Source organism: Microdochium trichocladiopsis (assembly GCF_020744255.1).
Source record: "Microdochium trichocladiopsis strain MPI-CAGE-CH-0230 chromosome Unknown B0I36scaffold_20, whole genome shotgun sequence".
In the NCBI taxonomy this organism is placed as follows: Eukaryota; Fungi; Ascomycota; class Sordariomycetes; order Xylariales; family Microdochiaceae; genus Microdochium; species Microdochium trichocladiopsis.
The window spans coordinates 263,063-283,736 of NW_025763563.1; the positions used below are offsets into that span (position 1 = coordinate 263,063).

Here is a 20,674-nt window from a genome sequence, read left to right on the forward strand (position 1 = left end):
TCTTGTTGGCCGAAAAGCATGCCACAAGTTTGCCACACAGAAGAGGAGTTCATTGGTTGCACATTATGCGTATTACCAAGAAGGTGAAGAGCAGCATGATCACTAATGGTGAAAAGATGTTGCTGCTTCCGGGCGGGGCCTCAGGCAGCAAATATCTTTGGTGGGCTGGAGAACGGCTTGTAATTCATTTTAAACAAGACGTTTTACTCGACCAAAGTTCGAACCCTTTTTTTAAGTACCAGTTCGATTAAAGTGCCCAAATACCATAGTTGCACGATTCATTGCGGCACTCGACAGCTTCGGAGATGGCTTTAGTATACCCTCGCATCAGCATACATACCACCACAGTAGGAGGCGACACCAGTGCGTATTTCCAAGCACTGCCTAACTCGCTGCCAACCTGGGCCAACCTCGGGGTTCAAACCTACTTCAAGCTCTCCTTCGTGGGGACGAATGCCCCATACTTCGACAGCGTACTTGGTGTCATCAACGTGCTCTTCTTCCTGAGTGGTATAATCACTGCACTGGCCGACAACCGGGCTGTCGACAGTTTCCGCCGAAGACATGCATTGAGAGGGGCATACACACTGACTTTCATTGTTGGCCTCTTGACAGCCGGTAGTGCTCACATCGGAATGCTCACCGTTGTGCGAATCATTCAGGGCACTGGCCTTAGCCGTCTGATCACCCACAGCCCCTTTCGCCTAGCCCTAGTCTCCATGGCACAAAGGCGAGTCTTACTCACGGGACTCCACGGGTTTTTCATGCTATCTGGGTACTCAATTTCTGCTTGGCTGGGCCACTGGCGATCTTTTCTGACCGATCTGACGTTTGGGTGGAGGGGTTCCCTAGAATTCATTACATTCCTGGTGATGGAGCTACTTATTGGCGGCGTCTTTATCCCGGAATCATTGCTCTGACAGTGCATGGAGCCGGTCAGACTCGAGAGAAGGCCCTTAGTTGGAAAGTTGGGAACTCCTCATTGAGCTATTATGCATGAGGCCACAATTAAATACAGAGCAAGATCAAGTTTTTACAGAGTTCGAATCTGCCATAAAAAGGCAGCGTAAGCTCCATATTCTTACTTCTCATTAATGCACACCTTGATTCTGGTCCAGTTCTTCGCTGAGATAGTGGGATAACTAGGCTTAAGTGTCAAGAGCATGTGTGTAACCCGCCTTCGGGGAGCACTAGGGAACCACTGAAGCAACCTTAACCTCTACACTTGAGCCCTTACGAGAAAAGCCTTGCAGTCGCACTGAAGAATGACCTTCGACATAAGATCGATGGACCAGAACCTTAATCGCTTGTAGGACCTGCCGAACAGTTTTCTTTCTGGACATCTGCTTCTTCATCAGGAGATTGCAGGTGCCTTTTTCCGAAACTACTAGTTCTGTGTCCTCTCCAAACATGACTAGATTCGGATTGACGACTCGGGGGCCCCCAGTATGAATCACATAAGCTAGATGCCACGGTTCTTGCAGTATGTCCCATTTCCATTGCATCTTAAGCAGCTCTTCTGGGGAATATTGTGTAGGTGTCCTCTGCTCCAGCAAGAATCGGGTGGTATGATCGATGAGTGGATGCTGATACGACAACCGCTCGGCGACCTGGGCTAGGATATGATATGTTTCCCATAGCGGACCGTGAACTTTGCCGGTTACTGCCAAAGAGATGTGTTTCCTAATGTAGTAGCACAGGTTTTGGTAGTTTGCCTGGTCGAGTTGACTCGTATATGTGTCGATTGTACCACGTTCTGCCCATTCCCTTATGTATCGCCTGACTGCATTTTCTTGCTCCCGAGGGGGAATGCTCATTGTAACCCGTATTGCGTCTTGACGCCTACTATTGAAGAGCCTCAGATCAAGGGAATGGACATGTTGTGCTTCGTGTATACGGTGGAGGACCAAGGCCCTCAAGAATTGCGGAATATCTCGCTCCGGGATTTCGAAATGTCCCTGGCATATCGGGAGAAAATGTTCCAACAGTAGGTTTTTTGAAATATTCCACAGCTCCTTGCCCTTGAACCAGCTCCATTGATCCATTGGAGGTGATAGATAATATGCATATTCTGCGCCGAATATCCATATATCTATTAACCTAGCGTAGATGTAGTAAGTGCGTAACCTCCAGCCCATTTCGAGGCTTCGGTAGTGCTCCGCAACTTCATCCTGAATAAGACTGAAAAGTCCCATAGGCCCGCTGTGGATAATTTGCGTGACGTTGTTCTTCTTTTCGCCCTTCCATTCCATCCATCGTCGGAGCATTACTTCTAGTCTATCATAACATTCCCGAGTAGAAATTCGTTCGAATTCTTCTTGGATTTTCGCTCGAGCGTCTCCAAATCGGCATAGGCTCGGGACATCAGTCCAGTCGTCCTCAAGAAGCCTTTCGAGGAGGTCGTAAGTGCTAAAAAGAGGGCTCATACTGAGGTAAAGAGGGTAATAACGCGATTATCTATGAACGCGTGTGAACAATCAAGTATTCACCTGCGCCGAGGGACATAATATCGTGCTATGATAGTGCCTGGAGTACCTGGGCTCTTAAATAGTACTGGTATATCAATAACTATTGTTTTTACATCATCCCGGCTATGACAAGAGCGGGAGGCCTACCAGCAAGCACTCTCCCTTACATGATATAAAGAGTTGGAACCTATTTTTAACCGGTGTATGTTATACAGTATCAGTGACCGAAAAACTAATTCAGACGACAGGTGTAGCGTAGTCGAGTACTGGTGCGTCTATTCAGAACAGTGCGTGTGCGCGATCCTGGGGTTATTGTCAGACATGACAGTCGGAGCCCCTTCCGCATAGGGTTGTACCGCTGTCCCCGGTTCCTTAGCAGTAGAGCACGTGCTACAAGTCTCACACTTTTATAGAATTGGAGGTAACGTAATCCACAAGTGGGTGAATCACACAAGTGGATGAATCAGTCCCCCGCCACTTTCGTACAGGCTGTCTTCTTTCCCCCTTTTCTCCACCGATAATTATGGTACGACAATCAAATGAAAGCGATTTAGTTCTCGCGCTAAATGCGCTTCAATCGAACCTAGAATTGAGCGTACGAAAGGCTGCACAGATCTATAATGTATCCTTCTCAACCCTCCAACGACGACAACACGGCCGACCTACGCAACAAGATATCCGACCACCTTGCCAGAAATTGACCTCGTACGAAGAGGACAGTATCGTACGATATATAATCGACCTAGATTCGCGATCGTTTCCACCGCGGTTAAGTAGTGTTCGAGAAATGGCGGATCGACTCCTCCGCGTACGCGACGCGCTACACGTCGGAACGAACTGGGCCTCAAACTTCGTACGACGACGACCAGAGCTCCGTACGCGTTTTAATCGAAGAATCGACTACTAGAGAGTCCTCTGCGAAGATCCAGACGCGTATCGCGCGTGGTTTAAGCTCGTACAAAACATAATCGCGAAATACGGGATCCACGTTAACGACATCTATAACTTCGACGAAACGGGCTTCGCGATAGGTAAAATCTCCGCCGAAATTGTCGTTACAACCTCCGATCGACGTAGGAAGCCAAGAGCTGTACAACAAGGGAATCAGGAATGGGTTACAGTAATCCAGGGTATCGCGTCGTACAGCTATTCAATCCCGCCGTACATCATCTTCGCCGGGAAGGTCCACCTTAACTCCTGGACCGCAAATAGCCCCCTACCGCCCGACTAGGTAATCGCGCTTTTAGAGAACGGTTAGACGACGAACGAGAGAGGCCTAGAGTAGGTAAATCACTTCGATTTCCATACGAAGAGTCGTACGAAGGGTACCTACCGCCTCCTTATCCTCAACGGCCACGAGAGCCACCATTTAGTCGATTTCGAGCTCTACTGCAAGGAACAGAACATTGTGACGCTCTATATGCCTACTCACTCGTCGCATAAGCTCCAGCCTCTCGATGTTAGGTACTTTGGACCTCTGAAACGGGCGTACGGTAAAGAAATCGAAGGTCTAATGCGGGCGTACGTAACCCACGTTTCAAAGGAGGACTTCCTCCCAGCCTTTTATAAGGCGTACAACGCTGTAATGACTAAATCAAACATCCAGGCAGGCTTTAGAGCGACAGGCCTAGTACCGTACGACCCGAATTATGTGATTTCACAGCTAGATGTGAAGTTTCATACGCCGACACCGCCAGGTTCCTCTGCTGGACTACCACCCCCATGGGTTTCAAAGACGCCGAACAACCCAATTGAGACCGAATCGCAGACGAAATACATTGAAAATCGCATCGTACGACACCAGAATAGCTCACCGTCGTCCATTGTTGAGAGCGTACAGCAGCTGAGAAAAGGAGTTATAATAATAGTATACGAGCAGGACCTTATACGCTAAGAGCTCGCCGAACTTCGAGATGCAAACGACCGCCTTAGCCGCCGTTGTCGTACGAAAAGAAAGCAGCTATAGAAAGGAGGGTCCCTTACGATTGATCAGGTAAAGGATTTGAAGGCTCAAATCGATGCGACGTAGTAGTTAATAGCGGAAACGAGTCAGAAGAGTGGTCGTACGAGGAGGCCCGAAACGCGCGCGCGACGATGTGGCGTCTGCGGCGAGCCCGGCCATAATGCTCGTACGTGTCAGAAAGTTATATCTGCCTCTGAAGAAGAGGATTCCGAATAGTTTGAATTGATTTGAGGCGTTATGGTTGAATTGACTTATATATTGTCGTACGAGTACCCGATAACTGATTCATCCACTTGTGTGATTCACCCACTTGTGGATTACGTTAAGTTATAGATGATTTCTATTCTTGCTCTCACCATTGGATAAACGTTTCTATACAGTAGTTGTCAAGTAAGGGTATGTCATAGCGCTACCATTGTCTTGAGACCTTATGTGCTGACCCGAGTGAGGAGTCTTCCCGTTAAGCCAGGTCCATATGGTCTCTGTTCCAGCCAATATCTACGGGATGTCTGGGTTTCACACCTTCGGCCTGGGTAAGCGAGAGTTCGTGGAACCCGGTCGTGTTGTAGACGGCGCCTGCAATCCTGCTCTGCTCGGGTATTACCATGCAGAAACACCCAGGTGCTCACGCGCTCTATCTTGCGGGCTAAGCTTGAAAGCCCTGTAAAGCCTGGAATAGTGGCGACACTTCTCATTCCGCGGACAACTGAAAGAGCGGCGGGGGACGAACTCTGAGCCAAGGACCACCAGGGCTCCGAGCCACAGCAAAGATGCATTCGGCCCAGAGGTACTGTTCAGGACGCCGGGAATGCACTTTTCTGTTAGACGGGTAAGATCGCTAGAGCAATGCTTCTCGGGACCTCAGCGACCCGTTCCGAATGTTCGGAGTCAAAGCGTGGTAGAAAGACCCGCGCATAGTAGTTGCCCATCATTCGACGAGACGTTGGGCAACACCACGCACGTCAAGCCAAACCTAACATTGGTCGGTGTGCCGTCGAGAGTGTGGCAATCAAAGGACAGAGGCGCGCTGACCAAATGTTAAGCCGCCGTCCAAAAAGATGCACGCGATGGACATGCTTGAGAGGTAGAACAAGCTAGATTATGTCTGTAACCAGGCTATCCTGAGCGCCCAATGCACGACGAGGACCCCGGCAGAGTGGGGCTTTCCAAAAGGAAGAGGTCGTCCTTGAGTACGTCTCCGTGCACCGACCTGTCAAACGAGGGCTTCACGGTATCCCGCTCAACATCATAATATAAGATGGCCATGGGTCTCCTCTACTCATTGGTGTTGTTTGAATTTTATAGAAATGCATTGCTGGACTCTCTAATTCGAGCGGCGTCGAGCTGGTGTCTGGAACGGATGTGGGCCGGGGACTGAGAAAGCGGGCCCCTCTTAATCAACGAAACTTTGCCTGCAAACGAGGGTCACGTATCTGGTCTGCGAGCATGTAGAGAATAGCTCGATACATAGGCGCGTTCAAGCAACGAGGACAGAAAATTGTTATTCGTTCTTGAAGTGCCTTGCATCAGTAGGAAGTGAGCTTCACCTCCGAACTCAAGTCAGAAGGAGAATGTAGTTGCCTATGTGGGAGTCCCGTTTTATTTTATGATTCCCTACCCGCGCCTCTCTACTCGACTTGTTTGGACATAGTTGACGGTCGGTCTCATCACCCATCACTGGTTATCAGTGTCTCTTTGGACCCATGCCCACGGAGCTGGAGATGTATCGAAGGAGGGGCTATGCCGGACCCTTTTACCACCGATATCAGTCCTATTTGCTTGGAGGGAGCTGCAGAGGGCTTTAGAGAGTGGCATGTCTTAGCATACTGTGGACAACCCTACCTACCAGACTATTACAGGCCCTCAGAGCATCCAATGATAGCTTTAGGCTGGTGACCGGTACAGTCATTGCCAGTTGAACATGTAGTCACTATGCTCTGTAGAGCTGGTTGATGGCTAAAGCCTAGCTCGCCATGCACTTAAGTGAACGAAAGTCAAGAACACCGCCTCTTTGCTACTCTATATCGTTTCAAGGCAATGGACACACTCATAACAATACCGGCCCTGAAATTTACTCAAGAGGTCAAGGCCCCCAGGAAGGTGCCTGCAATCTCAGCCAGGCAGCTTCCTCCAGAAGCCACAGAAGTATTGGAGGCCGTGACCGGGCTCGTCGTGCAAGCCCTGATTGTCTGATGAGCAACGACTTGCGCGGTTTGCTCCAGTAGGATGATGTATGCATACCGAAAGGTATTCTGCTGTCACCCACCGCAGTTAGAAACTCTCGAAGCCCCTCAAACGCCCTTTTGCATTACTTTGATCCGTGATGTAATAGTCCGGGAGCTTTATGAAATGACCAAAACGGTGACACCAGCTTAACGGCAGCAGGTCAAACTGGCGCCATGTTTAGTACTCCTATGAAACGTCATTCCTCCTGTTCACTACTAGGTATAGTACTCTCCGGCACTCCGTAGCTGACAGCAAGACACCGGTTCTCATAATCACTGTAGCTCACACTTTACAGCATATATGACCACTGCACTTGCCCAAGTCCTCAAAATGAATCACCGTAGGGTTAACAATGAGCAGCCTCCATGAACAACAAGGTGATTACGCGGCTGAGTCAGAGGCGCCAGTTAGTCTCCCCTGACCACAGTGCTGCCCATTATCCAAGAAGCTGATTCCATACAGGTACAATTCTCGCTGGCATTTGATACAATAGCAGGCGGTGTTTGGGAGCTGGACAACGAAGCTAACACGCACGAGTAAGCAGCGGAGCAGTGTATATATATGTTGGCTCGTACTAATATCGTGCTCGAACAGAATAATCCTAGTTCACGGCTTCGCTGTTCCAGGTAACACTGAACCCCATGAGGACTGCAGAGAACGGACGTCCCAAGGAGGCCATAGTCTCCACGATGGTTCCGAGTATACCCGAGCGCGGCACATCCTCGAAGAATGGATTTGCGACTCTGCAGAAGTACTACAAGAGCGAGTCGTTGTGCGGCGTATGGCCTTCAACACGGCCGAAGTCTTAGGGTACGGCAAAAAAGCATTGTGCTCTGCTGCACATTTCCTGTGTAATTCACTGCTGAGCTTGACACTTGACAGTGGTTCGCCACTGTTTCATGGTGCTCAACGAACCATCGGGGATCTAGAAGAGGATTGCTTCTACTCCCACTCGGCTGGTGGCCTTCTCCCTGTCTTTCAATCCCGCAAAGTCACGTTCATAGCACATGGTCTGGGTATCTGGGTTGTCAAGCAGGCATTGCTGTGGCTACATTACCATGGCACACCACTGCATCCAGCAGCGATGTTCTTCTTTGACATTGCTTGGATAAGTACACCTGACGTCATTTTTGGCTACCTGCAAGACACGGCTTCCATATTTGCGCTACCTTGGCCCTCAACTTTGCAAGGTCTGCTTTTGGAAGACGTCGAGCGCCACTTGTTTCGGATTGAGCAGGATTTCGGTACACTAATCGCTGGTATTTATGGGGAATGCTCAGAAATTATACACGGGGATGAGGAGAAGTTCGAGTATCATCTGATCCAGTATAATCATCAACTCTGGCATAATCCATCGCTGCTGCAAAGTCACAATGCAGATAGCATGGCTGCAAGTACCTCTAGCCTTACAGATTTTGTGGCTGGTCAGATACGCAGGCTCACTTCTCTTAAGCTTGAGAAGCATCTTGAAGAAGCAGTCTCGCTTCGATTGGTTACATCTTCGCCTGACAGACTCGAATCACGAGGCGATTGGTTAGTGGGAGGCACAGCATTTGCGGCATTGAATGACGCCCCACCAACTGCGGATGCCGCGGAGTACGATGATGTCTCTGTTGCTTCTTCTCAATCTCAATATAGTTCAAAAGAAGTCGATTACTCGTAAGTCGTCCTGATGAAAGGGCTTGCCCATAACATCAATACGACGTACATCAATATAGAGTTCGGCTTCCGACGTGGGATATTCCGTTGCAGGCGTCCTCCCGACGGGCCCAAGCAAGGCAATCTGTATCCCGAAGAATGGGGCGTAGACTCTTAGTATCATACACGCGATTGTAACGTCTAAAGAATAACAATGGCGCGTTCAAAGCCTATACCAGCAATAGCTTTACCTCGGCTCGTGTACACTTCTGCATCAACTAGTTAAGTAAGAGTTATATTAGGATGGGGCATTTACAGACTTTTAGGCTTTACTAAGGAAGATATGTAATCCTTCTACATTCATACAATCAACGCTAGCGGACCCCGTATAATTATTATTATTTGTGACCTGTGGTACTGCAACGATGAGAACGTATCCGTTGATCTCGATTTAAGCCTCATGGAATTCCTGAATATAGTACCTATAGAGATTTCTAGGTGTCAGAGATGTGGAGCGAGAGGTTGACATTCCTCGAATGTCCAGGCTCTATCGTTCAGGACATCCGGAAAAGTCTCACTAGTGGCTCGTTATCGATTTTGATGGCTGTATTCCCCATGCAACTAATTGATTTGTACCACGTCCATTATGCCGCCCCTCCTCTGAAGATATGAACGACCCGTTACCTGATGGTTCCGATAATGATGACGGTCGAAGACGATGAGCTCTCGACCAGGCTAGGACCCATGTTAGCTACCTCTCCTACTTGAAATCCATGAGAGCTGTAGAAGTATCAAAGATTGGCTGAGAATCTTACCGGTTATTGTGGGGCCTGCTTACTTTGGCGACGGCCTTGGGGCGGCTTTGGAACTCCAGTGGTATCCTAGATGCCGCGTGGCATGGCTCGGATTGATAACCCACGAATAAACCAAGTAGCTCGGAGAGTCAATGTCCAGGAAAGCCATTGAGGTGATCTGACGAATGCAAGAGGGGCGCCTGATGAGATAATAAGGGCGAAGGTAAAAGGTAATTAGATGATACGGAGGAACTATTCGGATTAATCGGCATGGGGTGAAGCACTTCTTATAGACGAAGAAGCTGGTATCCTTCAGCGAAAGAAGAAACCAAAGATCCAAGACCCAGCTAAGACTCTTCGATATTCAAGGCTATGCAGGAACCGCCGAGGACGTGCAGGACGGCTTCAAAGGATGAGCATCCGATTGGCCCGATTGACGGCGGCTATATCCGACTGAGGGATGCCCTAGTCTGTTGACCGATCCTGATGCGACCATATGAGAGCCCGGTTGTAGCCTGCAGTAGATTCAATGAAGTAGCAATCCACACCATGGAGGAGTCTGATAATGGGAATGACACTGAAGATACTGTCACTCGTGGCTAGGTGGACACTGCGAACATTGTTCGTGAATATTCGAGCTCACGGCCGGTGCAAGTGTGCACGCGTGGCTACTGCATTTCGCACAATTGAATAGATCTCGATGACCAAGAGTTTGAAAATGTGCCGTAGAGCTGTTACCAGGAAGGATTTCTGTGGGAAATTGTTTCTCTGGCTCGGTCGGGCCTTATCGCGGCTCATTCCATCCATCGGCATATCGTGCGCCCCTGAGCGCCCCTGACTACGGCTTCGGGACTCCTCGTGCCTGGGCAAGGCACATCAGAGCAAGGATGGCATGAGGCTATACCCCTGCTAATTCCTACGTGTATCGGAGCTGACTTTCAGAGCGCAATTTAATTTGCTACGTGATTGCTTTTTGAGCGGAAGCAGTTCTAAGGTTGGATCATAGTAGCCGCTAGGATAATCTTGCATATTACCAAGGCAATTGCTACACCGGCGTGAACGAATGGCTACACCGGCGTCACTCTTACACAGGCGTCACTTCCATGGCCTCTGATTCGCTCTTTTTTCCTTCGACCCACAGGTACATCGGCGCAAAGGCGGTGAAGCCAGCTCCCTTAACAAGTCCCTCAGCTTCGGTAAAGAACCAATAGGGTCAACCCAGGTCTAAATCGAGCTCATAACAAGATCTGCAGAACAAGACCAATTCAAGTATGCTCTAGATGCCAGCTCTCCATATCGCTATCCTCTCACTACTATCGAGGGAAGTACCTCCTCGTCGCTGTCAAGCAGCTCCCACTGACTCCTTCGCCTACGAATGCTAGGCTGCGTCTGCCGCCCGCTGGCACGTACTCCTGTAGTTCTTCCAGCTCCAAGAACAACTGACCGGCTGCGCGTTTGGCGCTGGGATGGGGTACTGGCCTGGTTACTAGCCTGGCTGCTGGTCTGTTGGCTCACTTCCAGTGGAGGCCTAGCTAGCGTTGACTTGTTGAGACTTCCCGGTGGTCGACCACGTCTGCGCCGTGGTGACTTGCTTGCTGGTTTGTTGGCTGGCTGGCTACTGGGCTGGCTGCTTGCCCCGATGGCTAGCCGCGCTGGAACAACCTGCGTGGTGTTCTTAGGTCTGCCCCGGAGAGCAGTGGCGATCTTAGGGTCGAGGATTCGTCGGTATGGATCTCGAGAGGATGGCTCTCGTAGGCGCCACCGAGGATGGACCTCCCATTTGGTGAAAGGCGTGCCACTTCCCAGCTTTGAGTAGATTGTGTGACAGCAGGGGATTCCAAGTTCCGTCGAAACCGAGCATTCCTCGCCGCAATCCCCGAGAGGGTCAGGAAACGGATTCTTTCTTGTCGGCATTGCTTTCCTTGCCAGCCGATATTGTTTCGTGATCAGTCCGAGACCCTTCGAAGAGAGCGCTATTCGGAGTTCGCCAAGATACTCCGAGCCGGACCCCATATACTCTCGTGCGGTAAGTACCTCATCCGCTGCGCAGGCATCGTTGAAATCCCGCTCTTGGTCCTTCATCATGTCCTGCATAGCCTCAAAAAGGCGATAAAGATTGCTCATACCATTCAGAAGATAGCTCTTGATGTTGTTGTTGCTTGCTTCTGTACCAGAGGTGACACGGACCCCGAAATTGCGATACTTCCGGATGAAACAGCGGGCCCATTGGGCCCTGACGGGCATGTAGGTTCCATGGAGATACCGCAGGATAGCTCGCTGGTCATCAAACTCCTTACAGAGGTTTGCCCATGCCTCCTCGTGGGCCTCCTCCGTCTCAGCAAATAAGACGAGCTTCCACATGATGAGAACTCCTCGATAGTTATGAGGGATAGCCTCGGTTGTTGGCGTGTGAACCAACTCTCGGTCTTGAGGGGTTAGTTGAGCTTGTGGCTGCGGGGTAGTTGCCTCTCCGTCGCTGGTACCAGGGCTACTTCTGCTGCTGCTGCGGGCGTTAACCCACCTCTGCTTTGACTTAAGCAGGATGTTCGAATTGATGTGGTGGATGCACAGCTGCTGCTGTACATCGGGGAACTGGTCGTTCAATGCGGCTTTCATCTGGTCGTCGAAATCGGTGACGATCACATCCGGTCGCCGGATGGAGTGCTGCTCTGCTAGCTGTCGAATGCTCTCGGAGAGGAATTGGAACCCTTCTCTCCTCTCGTTATCTATCAGACCGAAGGCAGCGTTATAGACAGAGCCAAGGCATGTCTGTCCCGTTGCTTGGAATAAGGGAAGCTTGAAGCGGTTCGTGTTATATGTGTTGTCGAAGCTGATCACCTCGGGGAACCGCTTCCACATCTGGAGGCAGTAAGGAAATGTCCAGACAAGGCCAACAAGACGGTTTGGCTCATCGTCTCCCCACTTAACGAGATAGGGAACCTTCATCTCGTCAAGCAGCTTGATCAGTGCTGCAGTAGGAGTATGGCCATCCAGCTTGTCTCGGTTGATACGAGATCTGGCGTTATAGATATCCTTTCGTGTAAAGGATGATTCGGGATGCTGCTCCTGGACGATAGCACGTACGTCACGGGCCCGAATTCCGACCCGACGGCTTGTCGATTCGACCGTTGTCCTGATAGGCTCGGTGAGTCTCCGATGGGAGGGATGAGCAGATGGCCCGATGCTGCGGCCGTGGTTATGCTGGCTGTGTTCGGGCTTCGAGTGTTGTCGTAAGAGCCACTTCCCCTCTTCTAACGCCTCGGCAACAACCATCCATTTACATCCACACTTTCGAGACTTCCGTCGTCGAAGTCCTGCGCCTTGACTAGGGGCTGGTTCTCCGAATCGATCGCATTGAAAAGTGTACCGGATCCTCCGACCCTTATATGAATGTGCATTTCGTCGAACAATACCGAAGCCATTAGCCTTCGCGAAAGTATTCACCCACTCGAACAGGACTTCGGCTGACGGCGCTGGGTCGCCTGGGATAGCTGGGTTCGGGATCCCGTCAGGGACAGGCGATGACGAGAGGTCGGGCAAGGGCGGTGAAGCTATAGTCGGAGAGTGCCTGTCTCGGGGAGGCGAGTAGGGCGGAGGTGATTCGAGTGCATCTGAACTAAGCGGCGAGTAACCCCATCTCTCACGCCATTGGCGGACTTGTTCGTATGACCGGACGAGCTCGAGGGTTAGTCTCCGGTGTGTCCCAATCACCTCGCGTACTAGCTTGAGAACAGAATGAAACTCGGCCTTGGTGGGAGAGGGATGCTCTTGTACTGATTGCGGTGGAGAGGAGCGAGGTAGTTGGTCCGTTTCTGGGCCTGGTATAGGGATTCTAACTCGTTGGGACCGTCTTCCTTGGGATGGGAAATCGTTCGAAAGGTGAATCTCTTGATCGAATCGTAGCCCCCATGGTGGCTCGTTCAGCCCGCGCGATCCACGGGGCCGTGGCGCGGTCGTCAACGTCTCTGGATATGAGGCGAAAAGATTATAGAGTGCTTCATCGTCGCCGACGCCGTAGTGTCGGCCAATGCTCGTGCCTGTGCTATTAGAGGAAGGTGGTCTTGAACTATCAGATTGGTCCTGCCGCTGTCGTTTTCGAGGCCGGAATTGATAGCTTCGTCGTCGTTGGTTGCTTAGGGAGCTAGATGGAGACTCGGGCTGGGACATGACGGCCTCGATCGCGATAGGGAGTGTCGCACGCACGGTGAGAAGATGAGTAAAAGAGTACTTGATTCGACTATGAAAGAAGGAAAGAAGGGTCTCATTTGGGGCAGAAAGTAAAGACCTGCTTTGCGATGCCGATTCTAGATGAGGCTGTTGGCGTGATCTGATACAGCCTGTGTTCGAGTTTTGGTCTCAGCAGGGGTCCAACACACCTCACTCCAGCCCTGTGACCTTAACAAATACCGTATCTTTCGCGAAAATCATTCTAAGTAGGCTCGACATGCGGCAAAGAGGTAATTAGTGTAGTAGCTAGCTGGTGAAGAGCTTCCATAAGGCGCGTCGATCGTTGCGGTGGAGAGGTAAGCCCGAGGTACAACGGGCGCTGTTGGCAGAATCTAAATGCACTAGCAAAAAGGGATGGACCAATCAAAGGCCGTAAAAGCGACGCCTGTATAAGAGTGACGCCGGTGTAGCCATTCGTTCACGCCGGTGTAGCAATTGCCATTACCAAAAGGTTGACCAACGTCTGTGAAAATAATCGAGGATGGAGAGATGCATTAGTCCCACCATCCCGATCGTCCTAAGTCTGATCTAAGACAACGTTTGATTTCCGTGGCAGAGCAGCGACATCCATTCCATTTGGCGAGGAGCGATAGTGAGCATTCATCGTTTCACGTCATGTCCTCAGCGTATACTCAAGACTTTATTATGATGACTGAAGCACATTTCAGTAATGCCTGGACGTGCTATGCCGTACCTGTGTTATTCAGGCGACCTCAGCACCTGAAAAGCTCGGAGTCACCGTCGGATTCACCGAAGCATCTGATACTTAGTGTTTGATCTAGTCCCATGCCTGTAGTGTGCTGAGCTCGCTACGCGAAGGTACGTAGAAACCGTGGACCAATCGCGGAACTTCCCCTTAGGCAGCCACAATACTAGGAGGCTGCCATACCCTGCTATCATCCTAGCTTCGGCACACGGTGAGAGTTTCAAAGGCCTGATTTCTCAGTGTATGACGCCATGCATATGCACGCTCCCATCTTTCGCGTTCTAGACGCAGCGCGATTCCCAGCTATGTTTCATTCAAGGACTATGAGTTGCTTGCCGGTCGCCCGGTGAGTCGTGGCTGATTCAGATCCGACGCCGTCGTATCAGCCCGTGAAGGCCAAACCATACTCACTATTGCCAATGATGACTGGCTGAGTAGATTTGATTTTTTTCTATGTAAGTTCGCGATCGTAGTCTAGCCTTACTTGTAGCCTTTAGCTACAGTCTAGAAGTTCGCCTTTTCTGACCTAGTGTAGTATTGTACGTACATAATCAATAACCATATACGTCATGAGGAAAGTGGCGTCCTCTGCGGCGTCTTGCACTCGCGAGGAAAGTAAGATTCCTATCCAAATGCACAAACAGGTCCACGGGATTCTCATCGGCTTTGAATGTCACGTCCCAATAGCCCGGCCGTCATTATGCATCGCAGGGTCGTGAGATTGCTCGAGGCCTGCGAGAGTGGTCAAACACTGCATCACTGTTATTACAATAATGATAAGATTAGCTTTTCAGATAAGTTAGCGTTATCCCCTATGTAGTTTAAGTTCCAAGTAGCCGCTGCGGGGCAGCGCTTGCGTATTCTGATGTCCCGAAGTGAACATCTGGCTTTCGAAGCCTGCAACATCTCAGCGGATAGGGATTGCCAAAGGTCATGACCCTAATGGCCTATGTGGGGACCCTGTCCCTTGGACGAGCGATTTTGGTGACTGTCGCAGAGTAGAATTAGGAACGTGTTTCTACTGAGAGTATACGTGAAGGATTATTCAAGCACGGCATGTTATTAGTTACCACCGCTTTGTCCACCGAGACACATTTGCAAGGAGAACTCGACCGGTTAGTGTGAGGCAAAAATCATACAACCGACTCGTATAGTTTCGCAGCCTGGACCCGGGCACCCAACGCCTGTAGTGGATACTCCCAGTACGGAAAGTCATGGGACGTGATGGGTTGTCTTTGGTTTTGCGCCCATTCTTCGTGTTAGATGACAACATAATCGATCTTGATATCTCTGGGAAGGGAGCTTTCTTGCAAACGGCTACGCTGAATATATAGCCGAGGACGTGATGTTGAGTATGACAAATGCCAACTTGGTAGAAGACACAACACGACACGAGATGACCAATAGTCGACGTCAAGACTTTGAACGGCAATGGCTGTATTTCCCAAGGCTGCATGCAAGAGGACTCGTCAAATAATACATCTTCGCGATGCTCGTTATTGGTGGCGGTTTATAGCTTTTGCAATGCTCACCTGCGATTAACTAACGGCATGAAGACGGTTTGCACACGCACTGGATTGTGAGTAATGCCCAGCAGAGCCTCGAGGGTATTCTCGCCCTGGAGTGTTCCAGTAGCGGAGGTGGTGATGGACCTCGACCAGCTTATTAATTTTTGCAAGGATGAAAACGAAGATATAAACCGACTCTATGGATTGAGCAGTCATCGATCGGCAGCACACACCATCCCAATCCTTTCTGCTACAAAAGGCTGCAGAAGGAGTAGAGAGCAGTTCGGACATTTCGCAATTGAGAAAATTGTCCGTAAGCACGAACGTATTGTTCTCCACACTGACTGGTCAATCCAGTCGCTCACGTGTTCAAGGCAGAGGTTCAAGGTTGTCGGGTTCTTAGGCCGTAACTCCTGGTCAAAACCAGCACCCTCTAGCGAGACGAGGAAATTTGGATAGACGGAACATGCTAGACATTATGGAATATTATCACATGTCCATTTGTGGATGCATCAAACACGACGGTTGCTTCAATGCTCGATTCTCATCTCGTCAAAAGGACCGCACTATTGGACATGGTGTACCAGATCAAGATTTGGCAGAGCTTCTTTGACAGTCTTCAAAACCTCTAATCATAGGAAATCATAACAACCTCGCGGGTCATGTGCTAGGAGGCTGACAGATCCATAGTGGAAGCAAGATTGGCAAAGTTCGGCCATCCCGGGCCTTTCGGGCATATCTAGGGTGATGTAATGCCATCCTTCGTAGCTACTGCATAGACAGCTGTCTCGCCACAATTCCAATCTGCATGGTTCCTGTGGACATATGCAGAGGGGACACCCTTCCTAACTCCAAAGTACACCTTATCCCTGTACCACATCCAAGGGTATTTCTTGATCGGTTACCCCTGTATGCTAGAACGTCAACGGCAGTCTTCCTCGCCACAATCGGCTCTCACAATCTCCGGTACACTGCTTTTTCTAGGCTAACTGTAAGGCAACAACATAGGGTCCATCATTATCGACGCGAGCAAGCGCCCCGCTGTGGCAATTGCTAGAGCGTCTGGTAGAGCTCGAAAGGACCTGCATTTCATGCTGTTCTTGGTGGCCCTCATGGCCAACCGGCTTTCTTTCGCTACGCACGGTATAGAGGTAGTGTCGCGCCATCGCCAGGTTAACGCATAAAAGGCTTACATTAAGCTCGATGATTCCAAGGAGTATCGTAGGCAGCAAAGTTCCTGTTAGGTTTGACGGTTGGACCTCTCGTAAGAACTTGAATTGCAATGCACTCGTTATTATATGCCTGAAGGAAAAGCCGGTGTCAGCTCCTCATGGAGACAGATAATCAGGAAAGGTCATTTACTTACACCAAGCCTATCGAGAACCAAGCGATCGTCTTCATCCTATCGGAAGATTTCATATTTAACTTCCATACGGGATAGAGAGGAAGTATTGCGATCAAGACCTCGGTAATCATGTGTGTGAAAATGAGAACTTCCAAGCCGGGTCGCTGTTCGATCCACGGGATTCGCATGGGATTGATGAACACAAGCACAAGGACGGTGACGGATGCTACAAGCCAAGCAGCAACGCAGGATATGGCCAGGATAGAGCAATAGTTGATCCACTGTGTCGAAATGAACGTTATATACCAGCACAGCTGGGAGCACTTCGTGCAGCTGAGGGCACAGCTGTATAAGATGGTGCTGGCAAACGTGGCCTAGGAATCATGTTAATCTGCATGGGATGTACGAGCATCGCCCTTTGGGGACACCCACCTGCAGCAAGGCCGGCAAATGATCTATCACTGTTACTGTTAGAGTGTTGACATGTCTAGACTCGTAGTGGCTGCTGTACTCACGAACAGTGTAGATCTCGGACTCAGGGTTCAAATCGTACCCGATACCGCCCGCGAACCCTAATTGTCGAGTTAAGAGCGCATACGATGGTTTGTCGGTCGGAGGCAGTAGGATGTATAATCTTACCTTGTACCGCGAGCACTACCACGGCGAAGGTGAAAAGCTGGAAGGATGAACAAGGTCAGTCTCCGGAGACCACCTCCTTGCGGCAGTGGGGACTCACTGTTGCAATGATCGCGAACCAGTTATCCCAGCCACGAAAGTACGGCGAGCCCTGAGGGCGCAATTCCTTCCGGGTTTTAAGCCGCAAAATCAAGATTAGGACGTTGATAGAGAAAATCAGGATGCCAATGATGGCACAGACGAGAGCCGTCGTGTCCATCTTCAATGATTCAGGCATGCCCAATCTTGAAGCTCGATGACTTGATGATAGCACAACGAAAGAAATGATGAAATTTTCAGTCTTAATGGGGAGCGTCAGGGGGGCTTTAAGTCCGTTTAGCCATCGTCAAGTCCCGTCATGCACAGGTCAGCAGCCAGTGGATCTCCGCTGAAAGGGCTCTGGGTCAATCCTCTCGTCACCCCTGTGGCTCCAGGGACATAGTAACGACTTTATACGCTTCCAGAGGTTAGCCTTGTCTTTATGCCTGCCCTTCTAATCCCTTTCATCTTTCATTGCGCTACAGTCCTGCACTAGCTATTCCGCCTTATAGCTCATTTAGGAAGTCGCGCCAGGGGCTTATGAAGTCCTTAATCAGCTCCCTAACGCCTAAATCTACCCTTTTCTCTGGACGCCATAGCAGTATGCAATCTAGCTGAAACGAGGCACACCTTGTTCTTGTTCGTGGAAGGCACTTGCTATAAGGTATTTGACTCCGTCTTCTGCGGTGCGCAGGACCGACAGCGGAGAATCAATGTCTCTAAAGGATGCACCTTAGTTATGGCTGCGAGACGTCGCGAGCGGCACAACATAAGCTCCTTCCCGTGCTCGGCTTAAAATGTCAATCCGGGTGTGATTTACATCGAGTTCTCAAGTAGAAGTGGTTGCCATGTTATTATTCTTGCTTCCCAGTGCGTTGAACAAATGTTATTCTATTGGCGCTTAGGTAGTTGAGGCTGAAATAAAATTCGTGTCTCTTAACGCCAATTTACACGCTCTGTACACTGGCCTGGAGGTTGTTCCCGAAGACAAAGGTGTAGAGGTGTAGTAGTGCACAGAAGTGATCTCATATTGCCGTCGAAACGCATCTCCTTGGTGCCATGCTGACCTAACTAAATATTTGCATGCATGCGCGTCCTCATTCGTGCTTGAGCACTTATAGTGCCACTTAGTAATAAACCCACTGAGAATATATCTTGATAACATTAAACGATAGCCTCAGAAAACGCTGACCAACGTTATCGTCCATAAATAAATGCTCTCATAGCGTAATACGATTACAAAACAAAACAGACTCTTCCGTATCAACGATCTGTACTTTAGAAGCAATGCTAAACTTGGGGAAGCAGTACATATCCTGTCTATATTGGTTTTCACAAAATGGTAAAACAGTCGAAGTACGCACAGTCGCTCCTCTTTACCACGGTGTTGGTCGCGGTGAAGACAGCAAACGCAATGGCGATGGCCTCCTTGGCACCACCTCGAAGAGAAACCTGTCCGGCATCATACTGCCCTGCTAAGCCTCAGTTTCTGCCGACAATCATTAGTGAAGGAACATGCCCGGCTGACTGGGCCGTGGCCGAGGAGGTCCCTGATTGGGCTGTAAAGAAACGAGGCTGGTATCCTACCATCAGGATGACCTCATTGGAGAAGGCCTCCGCCGAATGCCTGAATCGTTCGACAGCCGGACACAGTCTGATGAAAGGGTTAGAACAAGCACAACAAATAACCCAGGATGTGAATGTGAGTCTATTGGGCTGGCATGGAGCTCTATTTATGGCTTTGACCGAGTGGTGGCGTCTGTGTAGATCTCCATTGAAAGTAAGGCTAGGCCAACCAGTAAGTGGATGGCGCCCTGCTCTCTTGACATCACCTGAGGTATGGCGCATGGCCGAATACCTCTATTCCCAAGGGTCAGAATCAGATCACACATGGTTGAATGGAACAGACGACACACTCCGAACTATCGCGACCCGTGTTGGCTGCGATGGCTTGCAAGAAGGAAGTGGATACCCAGGGAGGCTAAAGGCGCCTGCTTTATTTCATTTACTGGATGCACACTGCACGTATGACCAGTGGCTTTTCGGCAGTATATTACACAGCCTTAATACAATCAGAGGGATTGCGCGCACATCGAGTTGGCCTGATATCGAAGATGAAGCAGGCGATATGAAAGAGCACTTGCGTAAATTTGGCCAGAAGATGGACACTTCCGTCAACTTCACGTAGACGGTCATGCAAAAGAGTAATTGGGATAGCCGCGTTGCTTTACCGCTGCTTGGGAACTATCATTGTGGGCGTGATGATGCGTTGGCTTTGTGGGACGCGATGTATGGATGGATGTTTCTCAAAGACGTTCATCCGTACTACCTATAGACAGTGGGAGACTTTGTTAATTGAGGTATCCGGGCTTGATACACAGTGGCTATGTACAATGCCCACGTCTCACGAAATAAACGCATTGAAGTCCACCCGGCTCGCCCTACATCGGTTGAGAGCATATATAGTTCCTCGGCTGGCCCTCCATTGCGTCCGGGCTGCTGACCACCTCTGGTTTAGCGTATGTGCAAAGCCACATATGTCTCAGTCCATGAAACAGTAATGAAGTCTTGCACTAACGTACATACTATATCTTGCTTGACTCCCTATGCCGCCTGCCTTCAAATCGCATTGGGTTATGGGGTCAGCAACAAGTCAAAGGATGCGGTGAATGATTGTCTTCGCCTGCTTGAGGCCTCTTATGCGGCAGGATTATCACGTTTGGCGCAATTTTCAGCAGCTGTGGCTCGCACCTTGTCACCCTCAGGGATGAAGTTGACAGCCTCGAACTTCATCAGTGCGCTACAAATCAGGGACAGCAAGCCCGCGGCGAAGACTATCCAGAAGAGGCGGACAACAACAGTCGTCAGGCCTTCGACGATAGCGGGGACCCAGGGCCGGATCATCGCGAGCCCTCTCGAACAGAACCGACTTGATGTCGGTCAGCACCTCAAGGCACTCGAGGTCGGTGAGCGTCTGGCTGGCACCGCCCTCGGCGGAGTGCTGCATACGCTGGCGGCCAACCTTTTGATAGACGGCCCTAGCTATAATGACACCACTAAGCTGGGACAGATTGTATAGCATAGC

General features: G+C 50.1%; 3 protein-coding genes across 3 annotated transcripts; 2 read left to right on the forward strand and 1 right to left on the reverse strand.

The window, feature by feature from the left end:
• Nucleotides 1–7,009: 7,009 nt before the first annotated feature.
• On the forward strand, nt 7,010–8,473 carry B0I36DRAFT_356861 (uncharacterized protein; the record flags this gene model as incomplete). Its single annotated transcript, XM_046157700.1, has 4 exons — nt 7,010–7,063; nt 7,120–7,193; nt 7,252–8,316; nt 8,410–8,473. 4 exons carry the CDS (start codon nt 7,010–7,012, stop codon nt 8,471–8,473), a joined length of 1,257 nt encoding a protein of 418 aa, XP_046003837.1.
• A 6,053-nt stretch (nt 8,474–14,526) lies between these two features.
• On the reverse strand, nt 14,527–17,788 carry B0I36DRAFT_356862 (uncharacterized protein; the record flags this gene model as incomplete). Its single annotated transcript, XM_046157701.1, has 9 exons — nt 14,527–14,548; nt 15,555–15,727; nt 15,896–15,999; nt 16,406–16,437; nt 16,521–16,664; nt 16,897–17,156; nt 17,308–17,447; nt 17,515–17,551; nt 17,612–17,788. 9 exons carry the CDS (start codon nt 17,786–17,788, stop codon nt 14,527–14,529), a joined length of 1,089 nt encoding a protein of 362 aa, XP_046003838.1.
• Nucleotides 17,789–19,929: 2,141 nt separating this feature from the next.
• On the forward strand, nt 19,930–20,669 carry B0I36DRAFT_343004 (uncharacterized protein; the record flags this gene model as incomplete). The annotated part of the gene is made up of 1 exon (XM_046156122.1): nt 19,930–20,669. The coding sequence occupies exon 1, from the start codon at nt 20,111–20,113 to the stop codon at nt 20,666–20,668; it is 558 nt and encodes a 185-aa protein (XP_046003839.1). The 5' UTR covers nt 19,930–20,110.
• Nucleotides 20,670–20,674: the final 5 nt, after the last annotated feature.